Genomic DNA, 17763 nt, shown 5'->3' on the forward strand with positions numbered 1-17763 from the left:
ATAATTTTATTTTGCACAGAATCTGCTGTTCTATACTATTCTACAATTTGGGTGTATTTTTTTTGTTTGTTTTGTTTTTCACTTAAAAATATGTTTTGGACATATTTTCATATCTGTATATGGATCACTTCTTTTTAATGACTGCATAGTATTTCATTATATAAATGTACCATGATTTATTTAGCCAGTCCCTATTAACGGACATTTAGGTTGTACCCAATGTTTTCTGTTACAAACAATGCTTCAGTGAACATCCTTGTATATATATCTTTGTGTACTTTTTAGGGTAAATTCCTAGAAGTGGAATTGCTGGATCAAAGGGTATGCACATTTTAAATTTCAATAGATACTGCCAAATTGCACTCCACCAAGGGTATACCAGTTTACACTCTCACCAAGTGTGTGAGCCCAGTACCCCACACCCTCACCAATGCTGGATACGTAGAATCTTTGCTGAAAGATAGACATCTTATCTCATTGTTTTAATTTTTTTAAACTTAGGATGAGGTTAAGCATCTTTTCATAGTGGCCATTTTTATTTCTTTTGTAAATTGCCTGTTTGTATTCTTTACTCGACTTTCTATTGGGTTATTTGTCTGTCTTATTGACTTGTAGTAGTTCTTCATATTGACTATTAACCCTTTAACCATTCTCTTGCCTCTCGATTGAATTTTTACTTTGCTCATGATGTCCTTTGGCAAGCAAAAAGTTTTAATTTTTATATGACCAGATTAATCCTTTATGGTTGTGAGTTTCATGTCTTGCTTAGGTATTTCCCACTCCAGAGTAGCAAAAATGTTTTCTTTTGTTCTCTTCTAGTATGTTTATGATAATGCTTTGTATCTAGATCATTAAAGTATTAGAATTTATTCTGTTTGGTGTGAAGTAAGATGCTCACTTTCTCCAAATGGATAGCCAGTGTGTCAACACAATTTATTGAATCTTCTAAACTTTCCCTACTAATCTGAAATGCTGTTTTATCATATACTAAATTTCTATACATACATATAGAAACAGCATATATAGTTATGTGCTATTGACCAATTTTATGTCTATTTAAAGCCTCATGAAAAAAGATTTAATCTCTAGAACCTTCTAGAAAATTTGTTTTCTGTCCCAGATGAACTTCCAAGAACTTAAAACCAGTCTGACACCTGATGGATGTTCTAGTCTTCTCTAAATTTGAGCTCCCCATAAACCACTACTTCCTTTGAGTGTGAAACTCACTTAGATGCATTGCTGACTTTAGGCCTGTGGCTTATTCCCCAGAGGAGACATCCAAACAGGATATGACATGAGGCTCAAAGGGGATTAATTCCCATAGCAAAGATGACCAATTAATTTTATCGTTTATCTAAGTGTATGGTTTACATCATGTGGACATCTAGGTGGTTACCTCACTCTGATGTCAGAGGTAAAGCAAGTTAGGAGAACTTGATTGACCTTTTCAGGTAGGATAATGGACCTTACCAGCATAGAGTGTATGGTTTTGCTCAAAAGTGAATGTTGTGGGTTTCTCTCAAGACACTTAAATTTTTGTTCTGGCATTTGAATGTAGACTTGAGATTTTGGTTTGTATGGCTTAAAGAATTAAAATAAAGTTTGTTTCCCTTTAATACCTTGAATTGTTATTTGAGAAGAGCCATGCTGCAATTTTATATTGCCACTGACACTGCATATAATTTGTCTTTATTTATGTTTTATTACAAAATGAAACATTATACTTTTCTAATACCCTTTCTCTAAGGCTGACATAATTTGATAGCTTACTCTAAATTTCATAGAAAGTCACTTTTAAATGTACAATAGCTATTAACTTGTGAATCATGTTTTCTTATTGACATCATTTTAGTTCATCAACTAATAGAAACTATTTTACCTTTTTTCATTTTTAATATTTCAGAAAAATATGCCCAAATTCAACAAAATTCCTTTCTACCTCCAACCTCATGCATCTTCAGGAGCAAAAACCTTAAAAAAGTAAGTACATGGAGTGTCGTGCAATACTTTGATCTGATTAATTGCCAGAGATTTCTTTATTCCTCATGATTACATTTATAACACAGGAGGCAAGTACTAGATCTTAGGCTAACTTCATAATACTGAAAGTTTATATAATTTAACCATTTACAAAGTATGATCTTCCCTGGTAGCTCAACTGGTAAAAAATCTACTTGCAATGCAGGAGAGCCTGGTTCGATTCCTGGCTCGGGAAGATCCACTGGAGAAGGGATAGGCTACCCACTCCAGTATTCTTGAGCTTTCCAGGTGGCTCAGCTGGTAAAGAATCCACCTGCAATGTGTGAGACCTGGGTTCGATCCCTGGGTTGGATTTAATTAATTGCCAGAGATATTTTTTATTTGTTATGATTACATTTATAGCACAGGAGGCAAGTACTAGATCTTAGGTTAATTTCATAATATTGAAAGTTTATATAATTTAACCGTTTACAAAGTACCTACTGTGGCCAGTTGCAGATGTTCAAAATAAGACATGGATTTTGTTTCTTGCCATATTCATAGTTTAGGACACAATCTGTGTATAATTGCTTTTATGGATACTTAGGGAAAGAAACGGAGAAGGCAGTGGCACCCCACTCCAGTACCCTTGCCTGGAAAATCCCATGGACGGAGGAGCCTGGTGGGCTGCAGTCCATGGGGTTGCTAAGAGTCGGACACGACTGAGCGACTTCACGTTCACTTTTCACTTTCATGCATTGGAGAAGGAAATGGCAGCCCACTCCAGTGTTCTTGCCTGGAGAATCCCAGGGACAGGGGAGCCTGGTGGGCTGTCGTCTGTGGGGTCGCACGGAGTCGGACACAGCTGAAGTGACTTAGCAGCAGCAGCAGCAGGGAAAGAAAAGTGTAGGGGAAAGAAATGAATCTGTGACTATAGCTTTCCAGAAAGTTTTCTTGAAGGACATGGAATTTGAGCTGGACATGTAAGATTGGTCAAAAGAAAGATATTTCAGGTCCAGAAAATGGTTTGATCAGGGATGTGGAAGTAGGAGCTTACATAAGATATTGTTAGATTTCCAAACATACACACAAAAAAGAATAGAAGAATGAACTTCATTATCCCATCAAACAGCTTAAGTAACTGTCAGCATATGGCTAAACATTGTGTCATCTATACCTCTATCTTTCCTCCCTCCCACTGAATCCCTCTGCCCACACACACACACACACACACACACACACACACACACACACACACACTCTCACACACTCACACACCAGAGGATTATCTTAAAGCAAGTTCTAGATAGCACTTCAGCAGTATTTAATGATTGATGTTCAAGATGGCTTTTAAAGTATGAGCCTAAACCATTTGATTTGACCATTATTAACTGATGTCAGAGATACAGAAATAGGTTTGGGGATAAGGAAGTTGCTGAATCTAGTTTTGGACATGTAGAGTTTGCGATGCCTTTGGGGCATCAGCTGGAGCTGTTGGGTTGGTGAGTTTGGAGATCAGACAGGCAGTTGAAACTCAAGGTCTTGACTATAGGAGGAAGCCCTGGGAGAAATGGGTACAACCATCATCGGAGCCTAATGAGCACCAGGGGCTGCCTTCCTTTCAGGAGCATTCAGTTTGCCCATGCTCTGGGAAGGTCTTTAAGGGAATAGAACCTAGAAGGCTATTCTTTATGTATATAATCTCACTTATTTGCACATAATCTGTCTTAGGAGAGGACACTGTAAGAAATCTGTTGGGAATTGTAAAAATGGAAAGCAATGACTAAGAACATGTATTGGTTTATGTTTTTGTGGTATGATTTAGCCTTATCAAGGCTATATTCCAAAGAATATATTCCCATATTCCAAAGAATATGGGAGAGAATATCCAGTGATTTCCTGATGTCACCATCTGCCCTTGCCTTTTTCAGGGACCGACTTTCTGCTAGTGACATGCTTCAAGTCCGGAAAGTAATGGAACACGTCTATGAGAAAATCATCAACTTGGATAATGAGTCTCAAACCACTAGCTCTTCTAATAATGAAAAACCAGGAGAACAGGAAAAAGAGGAGGATATTGCTGTATTGGCAGAGGAGAAAATTGAACTTTTGTGCCAGGACCAGGTAAATGGAGTTGAGGAGACTGCCCCATTTTTTCCAGTGCTGGTGCTCAGAATTTCATAACGTGGTAGGATTGTGGTTTCCAGATCTGTTGCCTTGCGGGGGTGGAGGGGAGGGCCTCTGCTTTTAGAGAGACTGTAAGGAGCGCCGGGTCTCCCACCTATTTGTGAAGCCCTTTTTGGAGGGCTTGATTAACCCACCCTAAAGCTTCCATTTACCCAGGGGGCAGTTTTCAGGAAGGGGACAAGGAGATTGAAATGCACACGCAGACAGATGTGGATGTGCTGGTGGCTTTTTTTTTTCTGAAAAGAAAGCCACGTGCTCATCTTGATGTGCAGAGCAGCATCTGCTGTGTTAAAGATCTGAAGAGGAGGTGAGTGGAGCATCTGTGCAAATGCTGTAAATGAGGATCCAGTTGAGGCATTTCTTCAGAAGAACGGCTAGATGTGTCGTGTCTGCCCTAGCCACACGAGTTGCACGTCTCCCGTGCCCAGATTCATGCCTGCAGGCAGCAAGAACAGGCCACCAAGCATGGGCAAGGAGAGCTCGGCATTAGCAATAACAGCCTGAGATACTGGATACTTTTTTATTATTTATTTTTTGCTATTCAGGTTTTGGATCCAAATATGGACCTTCGAACAGTGAAACACTTCATATGGAAGAGTGGTGGTGACCTCACCCTCCATTACCGTCAGAAGTCCACGTGAAGGGCGGGCCAGCACTCCTGGGTATTCATTTACTGACCTTCCTCTGGCCCCAAGAGTAGTCCTAGGAAGCCCAGAGCCCCAGTGGGAACAAGACTTCTAACGACTGATTTGGTATGGACCGAGATTATCTTTCCATTGAAGTGACTAATCAAGATGTAATATAGAAACCAGTCTCCATGTGTAGATTAAGCTGTCCCCCAGGGAGGCAGAGCGCCAGAGCAGAAGAGCCCCAAGCGGCTGTGTGTTGCGAGATGTACTGAGGACTGATGAGAGGCCAGCACAGATTTTGCTTCCTCCTTTTGTTTCCAAGGACCTTATCTTGATCTGTTAGCACTTGTCAGAGACACATGGTAGGGCCATGTCTGTCACTGTGTTCCAACTCCAATCCCACACTCGGGAGCTTTTCTAGGAGTACATTCCATCTACGCAGCACCTATGAAGGCTTTTTCCAAGTTTGTCATTAAAAAAAAAACAAGTTGTTTTCGCCATTTAAGACAGTTATTTTTAATAGGAATTGGCTGTTGCACAATGCAGGAGCCAGCCCGTTTCATGGTAAACGATGACTGGGGGCTTGTTTTTAGTGCTGCGTCCCAGACGTGCTGTGGGCAGACCCGCTGGAGCCCCAGGCGCTGGGCCACAGGCCTGGACTGCCAGCCCAGAGCGCGCCCAGCCCATGCCCGCTGAGACGCCCGGACTGCGCTGCGCGGCGGCCGCAAGGGGGCGCAGCGCTCCCTTCTCCCTCCACTGTGTTCTCTTTACGGGCAAAACCGGTGACTCCACAGGGTCTTGCTCCGGGTGAGCAGCATGACACCATCAAAACTTAAGACCATGATGAGATCCTAACTTCATTTAAATGCTACCTAATATTTTTGGTGTCAGAGTAAAAGGATATCATAATGAGTTAATTTGATATTCATGTCCTGGAAGTATACATGTTTGTTTTTTCCAGTTTTATATGCAGGTTTGTGTTGTTGTTGTTGTACCTGTATCCAGATTTCTTTTCACTGTTCTTTCTAACAATCTAAAGCTTTCATAGAATCATTTGGATCTTGTACAGAATATAACTTATTGGGGGTAAACACTTCAATTTTTGGCAGAAAAAAAAAATACTTTGGATTCTCCCCAAGGTCATTTGTACTTGGAATAGAACAATGATCCACCCCCATAAATCTACATAAGACAAGCCTCCTGTGTGAAGCCAGAAGCACAAGTGCCTTCAGAGGGCAGTTTATTCCAATCCAGTTGCCTCCCCAGCTTGTGTGTGGCCTGTCCCCATAATAGCAGGGACTGTGGAGGGGGTGGGGAAGGTTTTTTCTTTTCTACATCTTCACGGGTTCAGCTGGAGGCAGCTGATGGGCCTGGGTCTGGACCTAACCGTTTGAGATACTCTGATCCGCACAACTGTAGAGACAGGGTTCACTCACTGCTGGGCAGCCTCCTTTGGAAAGTGGAGCGGTCATTGCCTCCAGCACTTTGAAGAAGTGAGCAAAAACACGCCACGTTTCCAACGAGTCTGTCTCCCTTATGCAGAGAGCAACGGCTTTTTTAAAAAAAAAATCCTTTCTATCTGTTGAATACAACGGTGCACTTTCGGTGCACATTTTTTAGCAATAGTTGTGAATTAATGGCTTAAAAAAAAAAACTCATTTCCCAGCCCTCAGCTTTGTTTGCACGAAGGGCCCTTGGGCTGAAGGAATGGGTCTCGCTGGGCCATGCTGCCCCATGTGCCGAGTCTTGAGGGGCGGCTGTGCTCCCTTCCCATCTTAGATCTGACACCCCTGCCCCAGCATGGTTGTTTTTTTGTTGTTCCAGTCAAACCCGTAATAGTTTCCAGAAGATTTGACAGTCTGCAATGCCAAAAGGGTAAAAATCTGTATTTCACAGTTGTATAGAATAAAGGCTTTAGTTAAAATATTTCAGTGTACAGTACACATTTATTTCCACTTGTCATTTTCCTTCATAGCAGATTACAGAGAAAGTAAGAAACTTCTGGTTTTGTGTTTACCCTGGAAATAATTAGCATTGATATCCATTTTAGCCCCCAGTTTAGGGAGGGGAGTATGTTAACGTGAGGGCAGGAAGAACCAGGTCCCTTGGGTGAGGGTGACTCTGGGTCAGGCCGCCAGGTTAGTGAAGGGAAACTGGCTTCAGAACAGGCCTTGCCTGATTCGACTTCTGGATTCCTGCAGACACTGGGCTCCCAGACAACCCAGGAACCAGGTTCTGGCACTGCTTCTGGACACAACGCCTCCCTACTCTGCAGGCTTATCAGCTGCTCTAGTGGACCTGACCAGGATTTGCTTTTTAAATGCAGTCTCAGTGCAGGGAATGTGAGGTGTTTGCTGATATGGGGCCCTCCCTCCATATCTTTGGTCTCTGCCCCCTAGAGCAGACTCCCTCCATATCTTTGGTCTGGGCCCCTCTGTGAGCCTAAGAGAGCTCTGAATTCCCTGTAAGGGCACACATTCCACATCAGATGGTAAAGGTGGGACTTTCGACTGGGCTGAGGCTAGACAGCCAGGCTGGAGGCAGCTTTCATGGTAATCAGCAAGGGCTGTGGAAAGGTGAGGGACTCTGGCCAAAGAGGAGAGGACTTTAAGTGATAAGGATCATCCCTGCACGGAGCCCTCCTCTTGCTGTGGGGACCTAGGCAGAGCAAGACACACAACCCAGTCTCAGCCTCCTGAGGCACTGCAGGAGAGGGGAACAGCCCCCTCCCGTACTGTGGAAAATAACAGAGGGCCCTTACTCACTCTTGTCCAGGCGCCTCATCCCTGCTTGGGGTGGGAGCTGTGTGTGAAGAGCTCCAGGCAGGAGGACCGGCTCTGAGAGCCTGCTTAGGATGGTGAACTTAAATTTGTTAACTTTTATTCACCACTAGGACGGCTAGATGACTTGTATATTTAAAAGAGATGGTTGTAAAAGTTTGGGAGCTGACAGGTGTCCCGTCTGGGGACACTAGGTGCGTTAGATGTGGATGGTCGGGAAGCAGCAGCAGCATGTCCCAAGCACAGGTGAGTCTCTGCTGAAGGGCCTAGAATTTCCAACTGGCCCTCAGGAGAAGGGGGCAGGTTCATGGGAATATGTGGTCAGCCTGAGCCAACTGTGCAGAGTAGCACAGGGTGAGACAGTAAATGGGGCGGCAGGGGTCCCCAGGGCTTGGGGGTGCCCTCCATTACAGACAGGCTGCCTGTAATGGAAAGAATCAAGGCAAGCCCTATGGAAGGATTAGGCGAACACTCGACACAACCCCTCCCTCCCTCACCCCATCTTCACACCTAATGGTGCCTGGACTCTGTTACCTGCCGTGTAGCCACAGTGACTGGAGCAGGGACATGTAATGGGCACGTGGCCCAAAGATGCCCTTCCCCAAGCCCCATGGCCTTTACCAATGGAAGCTCCATGCCCGACCCAAGCAGCGAAGAATCCTCTCCTATCCCAGCTTCTGGAAAACTTACTTAACCTGGTGCTGTTCCCAGCCCCCTGCTACGCCAAAAGTACTTGATTGAGATTCTTAGACAAGTGCCCAATTCCCCAAAGCCAGGACCATCAGGCAGAATGACTGCTGACAGGTTGTCTCTTGGAGACCAGTAGGGTCTGAGTGGACACAAGCGCCCCCCACAATCAGCAGAAGACACTGCCCAGCACTTAGGGCCTCCCTCAGCCCAGAAAGCACTAAAATAGGGGCCACCCCACACAGCGTGGCCTCAGCTGCCTCCCGCTTCCAGGCCTCATGAAACGCCATCAAAGGGCCTGGTCATAGCCCGGAGTGGTGTTCAGGAGTGGAGAGCCGGGCCTGGCTAGGAGACCCCCCAGCCTCCACCCCGCAGTCTGGGCTCTCTGGGCTTGCTGGCTCCTCCTCCTCCTGGGCTTCGAGCAGCTCAGCAGACAGCCCGTCTTCGGGTGAGGCGGCAGAAGTAAGGCTGTCGGGAAGGGTCAGCTGAGGCAGGTGGTCTGGCTGGGCCTGGGCGCCGGGGCTGTCTGGGAAGGAGACCTCAAACTCGGACCCAGACCAGGTGGCCTCACCTGAAACAAACAGGGTGGGGCTGAGGAGGCCCACAGAACTGGGGCCAGTGTGGCCTGGGGCAGTCACCCCACTGACCCCCAGCTCCCACCCCCCGTGTTGACGGGATGGGGGGCGCCAGCATATGAGCGCCTTGATGTGGCTGCCCTCCCCCACAGGCCAGCCTCTAACGGCTAAGAGACTCAGGGCCGCCTTTGCCACAACCCAGGGTCCCTCCCAGAGGGGCCGGCCCCTCACCACCACGCTCATGAGAACCGCTGCTGGAGCAGACGTCCTCCAGCCCTGAGGCTGAGACCGCAGGGGGGGTCAGCTCTGCGGAAGAGGGCAGGCCGGGCCAGACGCTGGCGTTGCTGCTGTCCAAAAGGGAGAGGCCAGACACATCCAGGAAGCCTGGGGGAAGGCACACGATTCTGTTGGTGCAGAACCCTGACCGCTGGAAGGCCAGTGCCTCAGGCTCACTGTGCCCAGTTTCTGGGGCATCTGGCCTGGCCTGAGGAGACCTCAGCTGTTTGTGAAGCCCCAGCCACCCCAGAGGCTCCCCACAGCCGGTTTCTGAGGAAGGAAAGGCGCCTGGGCTGGGTGATCACAGGACAGCCCAGTGGCAGAGGGCCCTGCCCCTGCCCTGTGCTCAGAGTGCTATGTGACCGAGCAGCCCCCTTCCGCCTCTGGACGGCAGCCTCCCCATCCGCACACTGGTCACATCGTCTGCGACTAGCCTGGCAGGCATGAGATAGCTGCCAGCGCCCAGCCCTCAGCTTGCTCCCAGCCTGCTCGGTACCTGGGTCCATGACCCGCTGCAGTGGAGGCGGAGGCTGCAGAGGAGTCTCCATGGAACGGGGCAGGTCTCCGAGGTCTTGAGCGCCCTGGCCAGGACTTTCAGGCCCAGGGAGCTGTTCCTCTGTGGAGGAGTCAGGTGCCTGCAGCAAGGCCTAAGGGGAGCCGGGGAAAAAGAGGAATCAGAGGCGTCTGTCAGGACAGGGCTAGTCCAGCCTAATCCCTAGCCCACACCTACCCCGGGAGCACCACTCAGCTCACAGGAGCAAACGCCTTGGGGACCTACTGCTTCCTCTACAGCAGATGTGCAGTCAGGCAAGAGGGGCCTAGCTGGCCTCCCTTGAGGTGCCAACATGGACTTGGGGTCCCCTCCCCACTCTGCTGAGCAGCCCTATCTGTGACCCCCTGGCATAGTCCATGCCTAGAGAGTAGTCCCCGAGTGCCCGCATGCAGACTCCAGGCACTAGCCTGATGCCCAGAGGCACCTGGGCCAGACACAGTCGCTGGCTTAACTTTCCAACAGACTCGGGGAGGCACAGGACGAAGCCCTGCTCACCCCGAGCCTCAGTTTCCCAGTCATAAATGAAAATGACAACCTGTGCCTCGCACTCCCCTCACCTGCAGACCCAGGTGTCAGGAAAACCGAAGCAGGTTGCACGGTCCTGGGACCGGCCCCATCTGCTCCCCCTGGGTCCCACAAGCCGGGGGGCTTCCCAGGGGCTCCACAAACAGGCTCCCGGTGAGGACAGCCCCAGTCTCCTCCTTTCCCAGCTGCAGGCCCCTCTGCCCACATGAAACTCCCCTCTTGCCCCAGCTGGCCACGTACCTCCACGTAGTCACCCTGTTTGGAGCCTGTCTCCAGGCCAAGAGGAGCAGCAGAGTCCTGGGGGGCGGGTCCAGGCGGCGGGGCACCAGGTGGTGGGACACTGGGTGGCGGGCCACCAGGCGGCTTCTTGTGGTGGCTGGGGGGCTGGGTTGGGATCCGGTGCAGATACCCGTAGCCAATGCCACAGCCCAGGCTGCCAAAGGCCAGAAACACCCTCCTGGGCTTGTCCCACAGCCCTTCCTACCCCTGCCACCCCCACCCCCCAGCAATGAGAAGGTCTCCTAGACCAACAGCAGCCTCAGGACCCCTGGGCCCAGGGCCCAGCCCTCCGCCCCCACCGTGGACTCAAGGTCCATGCCCACTGGCCAGGCACCCCCCAGAGCCCCACCCCGCCGCCCTCCGACCCCAGGAAGTACCTGCCCTCTCCACCCCAGGCTGCATTGGGGGTGACAGTCACTTCCCGGCAGGAGTCGGACTCAGAATTGTAAACCATCAGCTTCAAGGGCTTCCCCTCGTGGGATTCGATGAGCGAGAAGAAATCCTCGGACTACGACAGACAGACACGCCTAAGCCCTGTTCCCACTCTGGGAGGGGAAGCCTCACAAGACAAGACACTTCCCACGGACAGCACCCCACCCAGCGGGCCGGGGGATGGGGGAGGGAAGCCTGCCCTTCCTCACCTCCTGGAGGATCTGGTCCGAGCCCACAACGTAGTCTGTGTAGGGGTGCAGGCCTGCCAGGGCAGCAGGTGAAGAGGGCTCCACATCCTGAGGAAAAAGAATCACGAATTACCCAACTGTCAGCCTTGCTACTGGGGAGCAGCGCGTGGACAGCTGTGTCTTCAGGTGGTGAGTAGTGGACCTGTCCTCTGTCTCCAGGCCAAGACCTCAAACCCAGACTCGCCCAGCCCAGCCCCTCGTTCCCCTGCCTCCCGCAGTCCACAGTATGCCCAGCAGAGGGCAGCGCTGCGTCACGGCGCGCATTACAGCTCCCGCATCTCACCACCCGGCGCTGTAGACAGACACTTGATCCCTCTGCCCCAGTTTCCCCACAGTTAAAAGTAGGATATGTAGTACTAGGCAAAAGGTTGCTGAGAAGACCAAAAAAAACCACATGTACAGAATGAAACCACACCTTGTCCCACACTAAACGCCCCACTTTATTGCTGTTACTGCTGCAGGCATGGGGCTGAAGATCTCAGGGTAGGGGGGAGGTGGAAGGCATGGGTGGTGAGAAGTAGGTGCAAGGATTGCCTTCTCTCTTGGAAAGCTCCACTCCCACCTCCCAGTCTCCCAAGAAATGTGGAAGGATTTGCATCACCACTCCCGCATTGCACTCATGGACAAACTGAGTAAGGCCAGCTGAAAAGATTGAGGAGACTCCCCCAAGGGGTCAGTGAGCAACAGAAGCAACCAGACACCACATCAGCCCATTTCTAGCTCAGGGCTCCTTCCATCCATCAAGCCGCAGGACTGAGCATTCGAGAACCTGGGCACAACCGGTGACTGTGCATGTCACGTGTGCATGTACGTCCATGAACGAACATTAACAGCAACAGCTGTGACAACGCAGTCATGGAGACTCTTTAAGGTTCAGACCCCAGGCACCAGTTGGGTGCCCGCAGGGGCTCTCAGGTGACCTGCCCCCAAACACATAGTACTGGTATACCCTAGAGTAGACCAGAAAAAAACACTCTTTTTAGATAAGGACTAAAGCAGCGGCAGGATTTCCCAGGTGACACAGCGGTAAAGAATCCGCCTGCCAACGCAGGAGACACAGGTTCAATCCCTGGGTCGGGAAGATGCCCTGGAGGAGGGCATGGCAGCTCACTCCAGTGTTCTTGCCTGGGAAATCCCATGGACAGAGGAGTCTGGTGGGCTACAGTCCACGGGGTTGCAGAATCAGATACAACTTAGTGACTAAACAACGCAAAGCAGTAATAGCATCATTCTGGCAGCACAGCGACCCTTCCAGCAGATGGCGGCCCCATCTTTCCAAAGAAGATACCAAGGTCTAGAGTGTAAGAAACTACCCAAAGTCAGAGGGTCCTGTGCAGGTGACAAGGAGTCGCCCTCTCTGGGACCCTGGAACAGGGAGACCACACCCTTCCCTCAGAATCCCCTGACAGACCCATTGGCTGCTGGCCTTTCCTAGGAGGCCTCCCCACACACCCACCCCCCTGTCCGCCCGTGATCCCACACGCCACGCCCCCACTCACCAGCACGTGCCACACGTGCTCGCTGGCCCGGCGGAAGCTGCAGAAGCGGACGCTGGCGCCCAGCAGGCCCTGGCCACCCCACATGTTGCTGGGAACCACCTCCACCTCACGTACTTTCATGGTCTTCATGTTGAACACCTCCAGCTTCACTGGCTTCTCCACGTTGGCCTTCAGCAGGGCCTTGAGAGTGTCATTCTCCTTGTTCTGTAGGGGCAGCAGGGCTGACTCCCGGAGTGACCCCCAACACCCAGCCAGGCCCCCCAGACAAGTCTGGGTCTGATACAGGGTGAGGGCGTTGGGGGCCAGCTGCCCCCGAGACACCTGGTGCAGGGCTGGGTCCACGGGTCAGGGCTGGGCCTGCAGCCACTGGACCCCCAGCATCCCTAAGCCCTGCTAAACCTTCCTCCCTCGGGCCCCCCAGAAAACACCACAAGGGAAGCCTGAGTCCAGAGAACTGCCACGCGGCCCACTCTGAGAAGCCCCTTCCAGAGCCCTCACCCCTCTGGGCAGGCCTGGAGGCTTTGTGGACAGTGCCAGGAGACCCCTGCCTCCGGGCCACCCCGGAGGGCCCAAGAGCTAAACTCCAGGTGGGGCCCCCATCGTGCTCAGTGTTGCCCTGGAAGAAGGGGAGATGGGCTTTAGCCTCCCTCCAGCAGAAAAGGCAGGCACGGCTGGGGTTCCCATGGGACAGCAGGAGACAGACAGACAGACAGGCACACACACACAGCAGAGGCAGGAGAGGGGCCTCACCAGTCTTGAGTGCCCGATGGTGATGATGAAGTCGAAGTAGGGCTCCAGGCCTGCCTGCTGGGCGGGGGAGTTCTCCTGCACCTGGGCAGCAGGGAGGCTGCAGTCACTGCGCTGACCCCAGGACTCTCCCAGAAACCCCCAGCCCTCAGTTCGAGAAACCACCCCACTCCCCCTGTCCCAGAGAGGACACAGACCCCAGCGTGAACTGTTCCAGGTGGGCCACACATGGGCACGGTCAAGGCTCACTCCATCCTCTCTCGCTACTTTCCTGGGCTTATGTTTTCCTCTTTCAGAAAACAACTCTTTCCAGATCATGATCCACAGACTATGCTTCCAGACAGCCTCACAGACGAGCCCAGGGCAGGAGGCCATGGGGAGGCTGGGTGACTCAGATGCTGCCCCAGAGGCCTGCGCTGGGGCCACTGGAAAGCCAGGAAGGTTTACCAGAAAGGTTCAGATGTGGGCAGGAAGGGAGTGCCCCAGGGTCGCGCCCAGAAAGACAGGAGTGGGGAAGACAGCCTGTGGCCAGATCCCAGAGCACCCCTGACCCTGTGGTGACAGATCCAGGCAGGGTTGAGGAGGGCTGGCTGGGGAAAACGGACCCCGGGGTCGGGCCTGAGCCTAAGCCAGGAAGCCTGGTGAGCAGCGCACAGTTCCCTTCGCCATCCAACCTCCCCACGCAGGCCAGCCCAAGGGTGCTCCAGTGCTGCCTTGCGCTCCCAGACTCCCCGCTGTCTCCAAAAGCACAACAGCCAGGCTTGCAGCTCTGGTGGAAATCCATCTCAAAGGCCCCATTCACAGAGCCTCGCTCAGACAATGCAGCCTTTATCCCCCGTTCTGGATGGAAGGTGGGACCCACGCCCTCCAGCCTTTGGCTGTGAGCACTTGAAGCCCAGTGTCAACCAGGCCCGCAACCCCCAGGGCTCAGGCGGCCTCAGGTTCTCGATGCCTACTTGAGGGGAAGGCCCTGTGGCTTCTGCCACTCCTCAGGCCCTCCAATCCCAGATTGAAGGGAACCCTCACCGCTGAGGCTGTGGATTCAGGCCAGTCTGCCCCTGGGATTAGGGCTCCCTCCTCACAGCAGTACCCTCAGAGTGTCTTCTTGCCACTTCTAGAAGCTGCCACGGCTTCCACTGAGAAGGAGCCCAGAAACCCAAATCCAGCCCTAGTTGGCCTCGCCCAGAGGGCTGCTCTTGGGAGCCCACTTCGCCATCCCTTCAGGGGAAAGCCTGGGGAAGAGGTAGCTTTTCAGAATCGGAGGACAGTTCATCTGAGAGAGCGGGTAGGGAGCTGCTCCTCCCTGCTGTGGACCACTCCACTCCACCTCCCCTGGGGACAGGCCGCCGCTCCTGAGCAGGCTGGTCGCCCGGCACCCTCCTCCACCCACCGTCACCCCTCTCGGTCACCAAGGAGGCCCCGAGGCTCAGGCCCCAGTGCGCAGGCACAGGCTCTGTCCCAGCCCCCCAGCGCCTCCACCTCCTCGCTCCCGTGGCCTTGTCCTTGGTCTGGTGGTACTCCCCTGCCTCTGGCCTGGGCCTTGTCGTCGCCCGCTATGGCTCCACAGCAGAAATCATCTGGGATGCCGCCCAGCGCACCCCCAATCCTGCAGCAAGCGCCCCCTCTGTCTGGCTTTCTCCCGGGGGCTCCTGACACCCCCAACCCCACAGCCTACCACGGGTGCTGCTCTCATAACCCGCTCCCCATCTCCCATCAGGGCACCTAGAGCAACTAACCGCACCATGGCAGCTTACACCTTCTGAGGATTGGCTAGGTGCCAGGCGAGTGCACCACCCGCTTCCCCCGTCATTTAACCGTCTCACTAACCCCCAACTGACAGGGAAGGAAAAGCACTCAGTTATTCAATAGCAGCCTGACCCCAGGAAATCCGACCCACAGCTTGCTCCTGCCCACAGCCCTGTACCAGCCTGCCGAGGGCAGTGACTTCTCCCCCATGCTCTGCACACTGTGGGAAGGCCAACAGTTAGAGAAAGCAGCCCACTTGTTCTCTGTTCGGTTTTCTTTTTACTATTAAGGAGGCAAAATTACACTTCTACTTAAAACCTCCTGATGGTACCATACCTCAGCATCAAATCCTAAATCCCCAGGACGACACACAAGGCCCCACACAATGTGGCCTCATCCTTTCCCACTCTCCTCACAAGGGCCTGGCCATTCAAGCACACCAGTCCCACCTCCTCACTGCTCAAGCCCAGTAGCATAATCCCACCTCAGCGTCTCCCTCCGCCCTGAAAACTCTTCCCCCACATATTTATGTGTGTGTATATAGATATATACATATATATATATAAAACAGGAAAAAATTTATCGTGGAACTATTAAAGACCAATGACGTGAAGAAGGAAAGAAAATGATCAAGCAGATTAAAAAGCTATGTAGGGCACTTAATTGCAAGAGTGACCAGACAAACTTCACCTAGCCTACTGTCCACTCCTTATTTCTGAGTGTTGGTTCAAACATGACTTGATCAGAGGCCTTTCCTGACCCCTCTATCCAAAACAGCACCCACTCATCACTCTGGACCCCTTACTCTGCTTTATTTTTCTCTCCAGCAACGGTCACCACCTACCATACATTTCAATTTCTAGTCTGCTCCCTTCTCTCCCAGCTGGCACCCGAATGTAAGCTCTATAAGAACAGGGACAATGTCTCTTCTGCTCACTGCTTTATCTCCAGTGCCCAGAAATCTACATGCCATAGCGTATGTACTCAAAGTCACTGTTTTTGGCTATAAGGATATATCGTACAACACAGGGCACATAGCAAATACTTTTATATAATAACTATAAATGGAGCACAGCCTTTTAAAATTGTGTATCACTATATTGTATGCATATATAAAATTATACAACTATACTTCAATTAAAAAAATAAAGCTGCCCGTATGAAATGAAAAAAATAAATGTTTCGTAAATGAAGACCCAGTTCCTCAAACTTTCCACTCTGTCCCTCTCCAACAGGCCCTTCTTATCTTCACTCTTACCATCCACCCCCAGGCCCTGCCAACAGCCTTAACTTGCTTTCCATCAAACCTGTTGGAAGACCCTTCTGGCTGGATGCATTTCACTGTCCACTTTTTCCCTCTGGTACCACACCATGGTGTCCACTAGGGAAAGCCTATCGGCAAGCACAAATCCTGTTACCTCTGGGTCCTGGAGCCATTCTGCTTTTCCTTTTAGCAAACCTCTTCAGTCCCCACTCTCATTCCCCAACCCTCCACCGCCTAGTTGTTAATGACAATAACAGAGACCACTCAAAAGTAAGGCACCAAACTGACAAGCTACGCCTATCTCTGCAGCCATCCATCTGGGCACAAGGGAAAAGGGAGTCTGGCCCACCTGCGCTCGGGAGACAGAGACCCACCTACCCTCTCATCTCCGTTACAGCCCCGCCCTCTCCGAGGTACTAATCACCCCACATCTCTATCTGTCTGCGGACCCTTCTCCCCACCTTCAGGCCCTGGAACTCCATCTCCACTTCCCTCGGGACTGCTCATCCAGACCTCTTTGTGGCAACATGGATGACTCATTCTCTGCTGAGGCCCTACCGCGCTTCTCCGCAGTGTTCCCCTGGGGACCCTCCCCCTGCAGCAAATCTATCCCCGAGCCCTCTGCCGCATTCTCTCTGCTCTCCCGCTCCCACTTTCCCTGTGTGGTTCTCGCTGGTCTTGGACCTCTCGGAGCCTTTCGACCCCAAGAAGCGTGGGATGAGAGCCGGCGGGCTCCCCGGCAGTTGGCGACTCCCTGGATCCAAGACGGCCGGGGACTGGGCTGAGCTGGATCTCTCCTCAGGCCCAACATGGAGCGCAGTGCACAGCAGGCGATCATAAATGTGTTCACACAAGTGCACAAATTCTCCGGACTGAACCTGGTGCGTTCACTCTCCACCTGGGACAAGTGCCATTCCGGAGCTGCCCGACTCCACCAGGAAACGCTCCCGCTTCCTGCAGAGCTGGCACTCGGGGCTGGCGCCGGGCCGACCGCGGCCGCAGGCGGGCCGGGACCCGGGGGTGCCACGGCGCCTTCTCTCCGGCGACGGCTCCCACCGGGAAGGGGTACAACCCTCCCCCGGGAGGCCACCCAGGGCCGAGACCCCGCGGCTGCCGCCCCCGGGTCGACGATCCGGCGTTCCCGCGCGTCGGAGCGGGTGCCGCGCCAAGACCTCCGGCGCCGCAGGGGCGACTCACCCCGTGCAGGTGGAAGCCCTCGGCGCCGCCCGCAGGCTGCTCGGCGCTGGCGCCCAGGCCCATGGCCACGGTCAGCTCGGGCGACGGTGCCCGAGACCTCGACGCCTACCCGGGAGGCCCAACTGGGTGCCCCCAGCGCGGACTCGCCCTCTCGGCGCTCGACTACCCGCGCCTTGTCAC

The 17763-nt window shown here is 52.2% G+C and overlaps 2 protein-coding genes across 5 annotated transcripts in view; one reads left to right on the top strand and one right to left on the bottom strand.

Moving 5' to 3' along the window:
- The window catches only part of WDR48 (WD repeat domain 48), a 45854-nt gene extending 39153 nt beyond the window's left edge, over positions 1-6701 (top strand). Inside the window, exons 17-19 of one of the 2 annotated variants that reach the window (XM_061127815.1) lie at positions 1904-1980; positions 3891-4083; positions 4692-6701. In XM_061127815.1, coding sequence (XP_060983798.1) covers positions 1904-1980; positions 3891-4083; positions 4692-4787 — 366 coding nt within the window. In that variant the 3' untranslated portion in view covers positions 4788-6701. Of the gene's footprint in view, positions 1-285; positions 579-1903; positions 1981-3890; positions 4084-4691 lie in introns of those variants that run through there. The other variant, XM_061127816.1, reaches the window with a different exon arrangement.
- On the bottom strand, positions 6702-17761 carry GORASP1 (golgi reassembly stacking protein 1). Of its 3 annotated transcripts, none has more exons than XM_061127818.1 (9): positions 17584-17760; positions 13380-13460; positions 12744-12833; positions 11092-11178; positions 10828-10958; positions 10412-10604; positions 9590-9740; positions 9049-9201; positions 6702-8813 (listed from the first exon to the last, which is right to left on the bottom strand). In XM_061127818.1, exons 1-9 carry the CDS (start codon positions 17644-17646, stop codon positions 8545-8547), a joined length of 1218 nt encoding a protein of 405 aa, XP_060983801.1. In that variant the 5' UTR covers positions 17647-17760; the 3' UTR covers positions 6702-8544. The 3 variants fall into 3 exon arrangements, with proteins under 3 accessions (XP_060983801.1, XP_060983800.1, XP_060983802.1); XM_061127817.1 differs by having other exon boundaries at positions 12630-12833; positions 17584-17758; XM_061127819.1 differs by lacking the exon at positions 9049-9201 and having other exon boundaries at positions 12630-12833; positions 17584-17761.
- Positions 17762-17763: the final 2 nt, after the last annotated feature.

The sequence above is a fragment of the Dama dama genome, chromosome 24 (genome assembly GCF_033118175.1).
Source record: "Dama dama isolate Ldn47 chromosome 24, ASM3311817v1, whole genome shotgun sequence".
Classification (NCBI taxonomy): Eukaryota; Metazoa; Chordata; class Mammalia; order Artiodactyla; family Cervidae; genus Dama; species Dama dama.

Bases quoted from the DNA above. Each gene is read 5' to 3' on its own strand.
- GORASP1 (XM_061127817.1), bottom strand. From the start codon at position 17,646: ATGGGCCTGGGCGCCAGCGCCGAGCAGCCTGCGGGCGGCGCCGAGGGC. The intron at 12,834-13,379 runs GTGAGGCCCCTC...CTGCCCCTACAG, and splicing joins CCATCGGGCACTCAAGACTG to AACAAGGAGAATGACACTCT. The intron at 9,741-10,411 runs GTACGTGGCCAG...GGCTCCCCTTAG, and splicing joins AACAGGGTGACTACGTGGAG to GCCTTGCTGCAGGCACCTGA.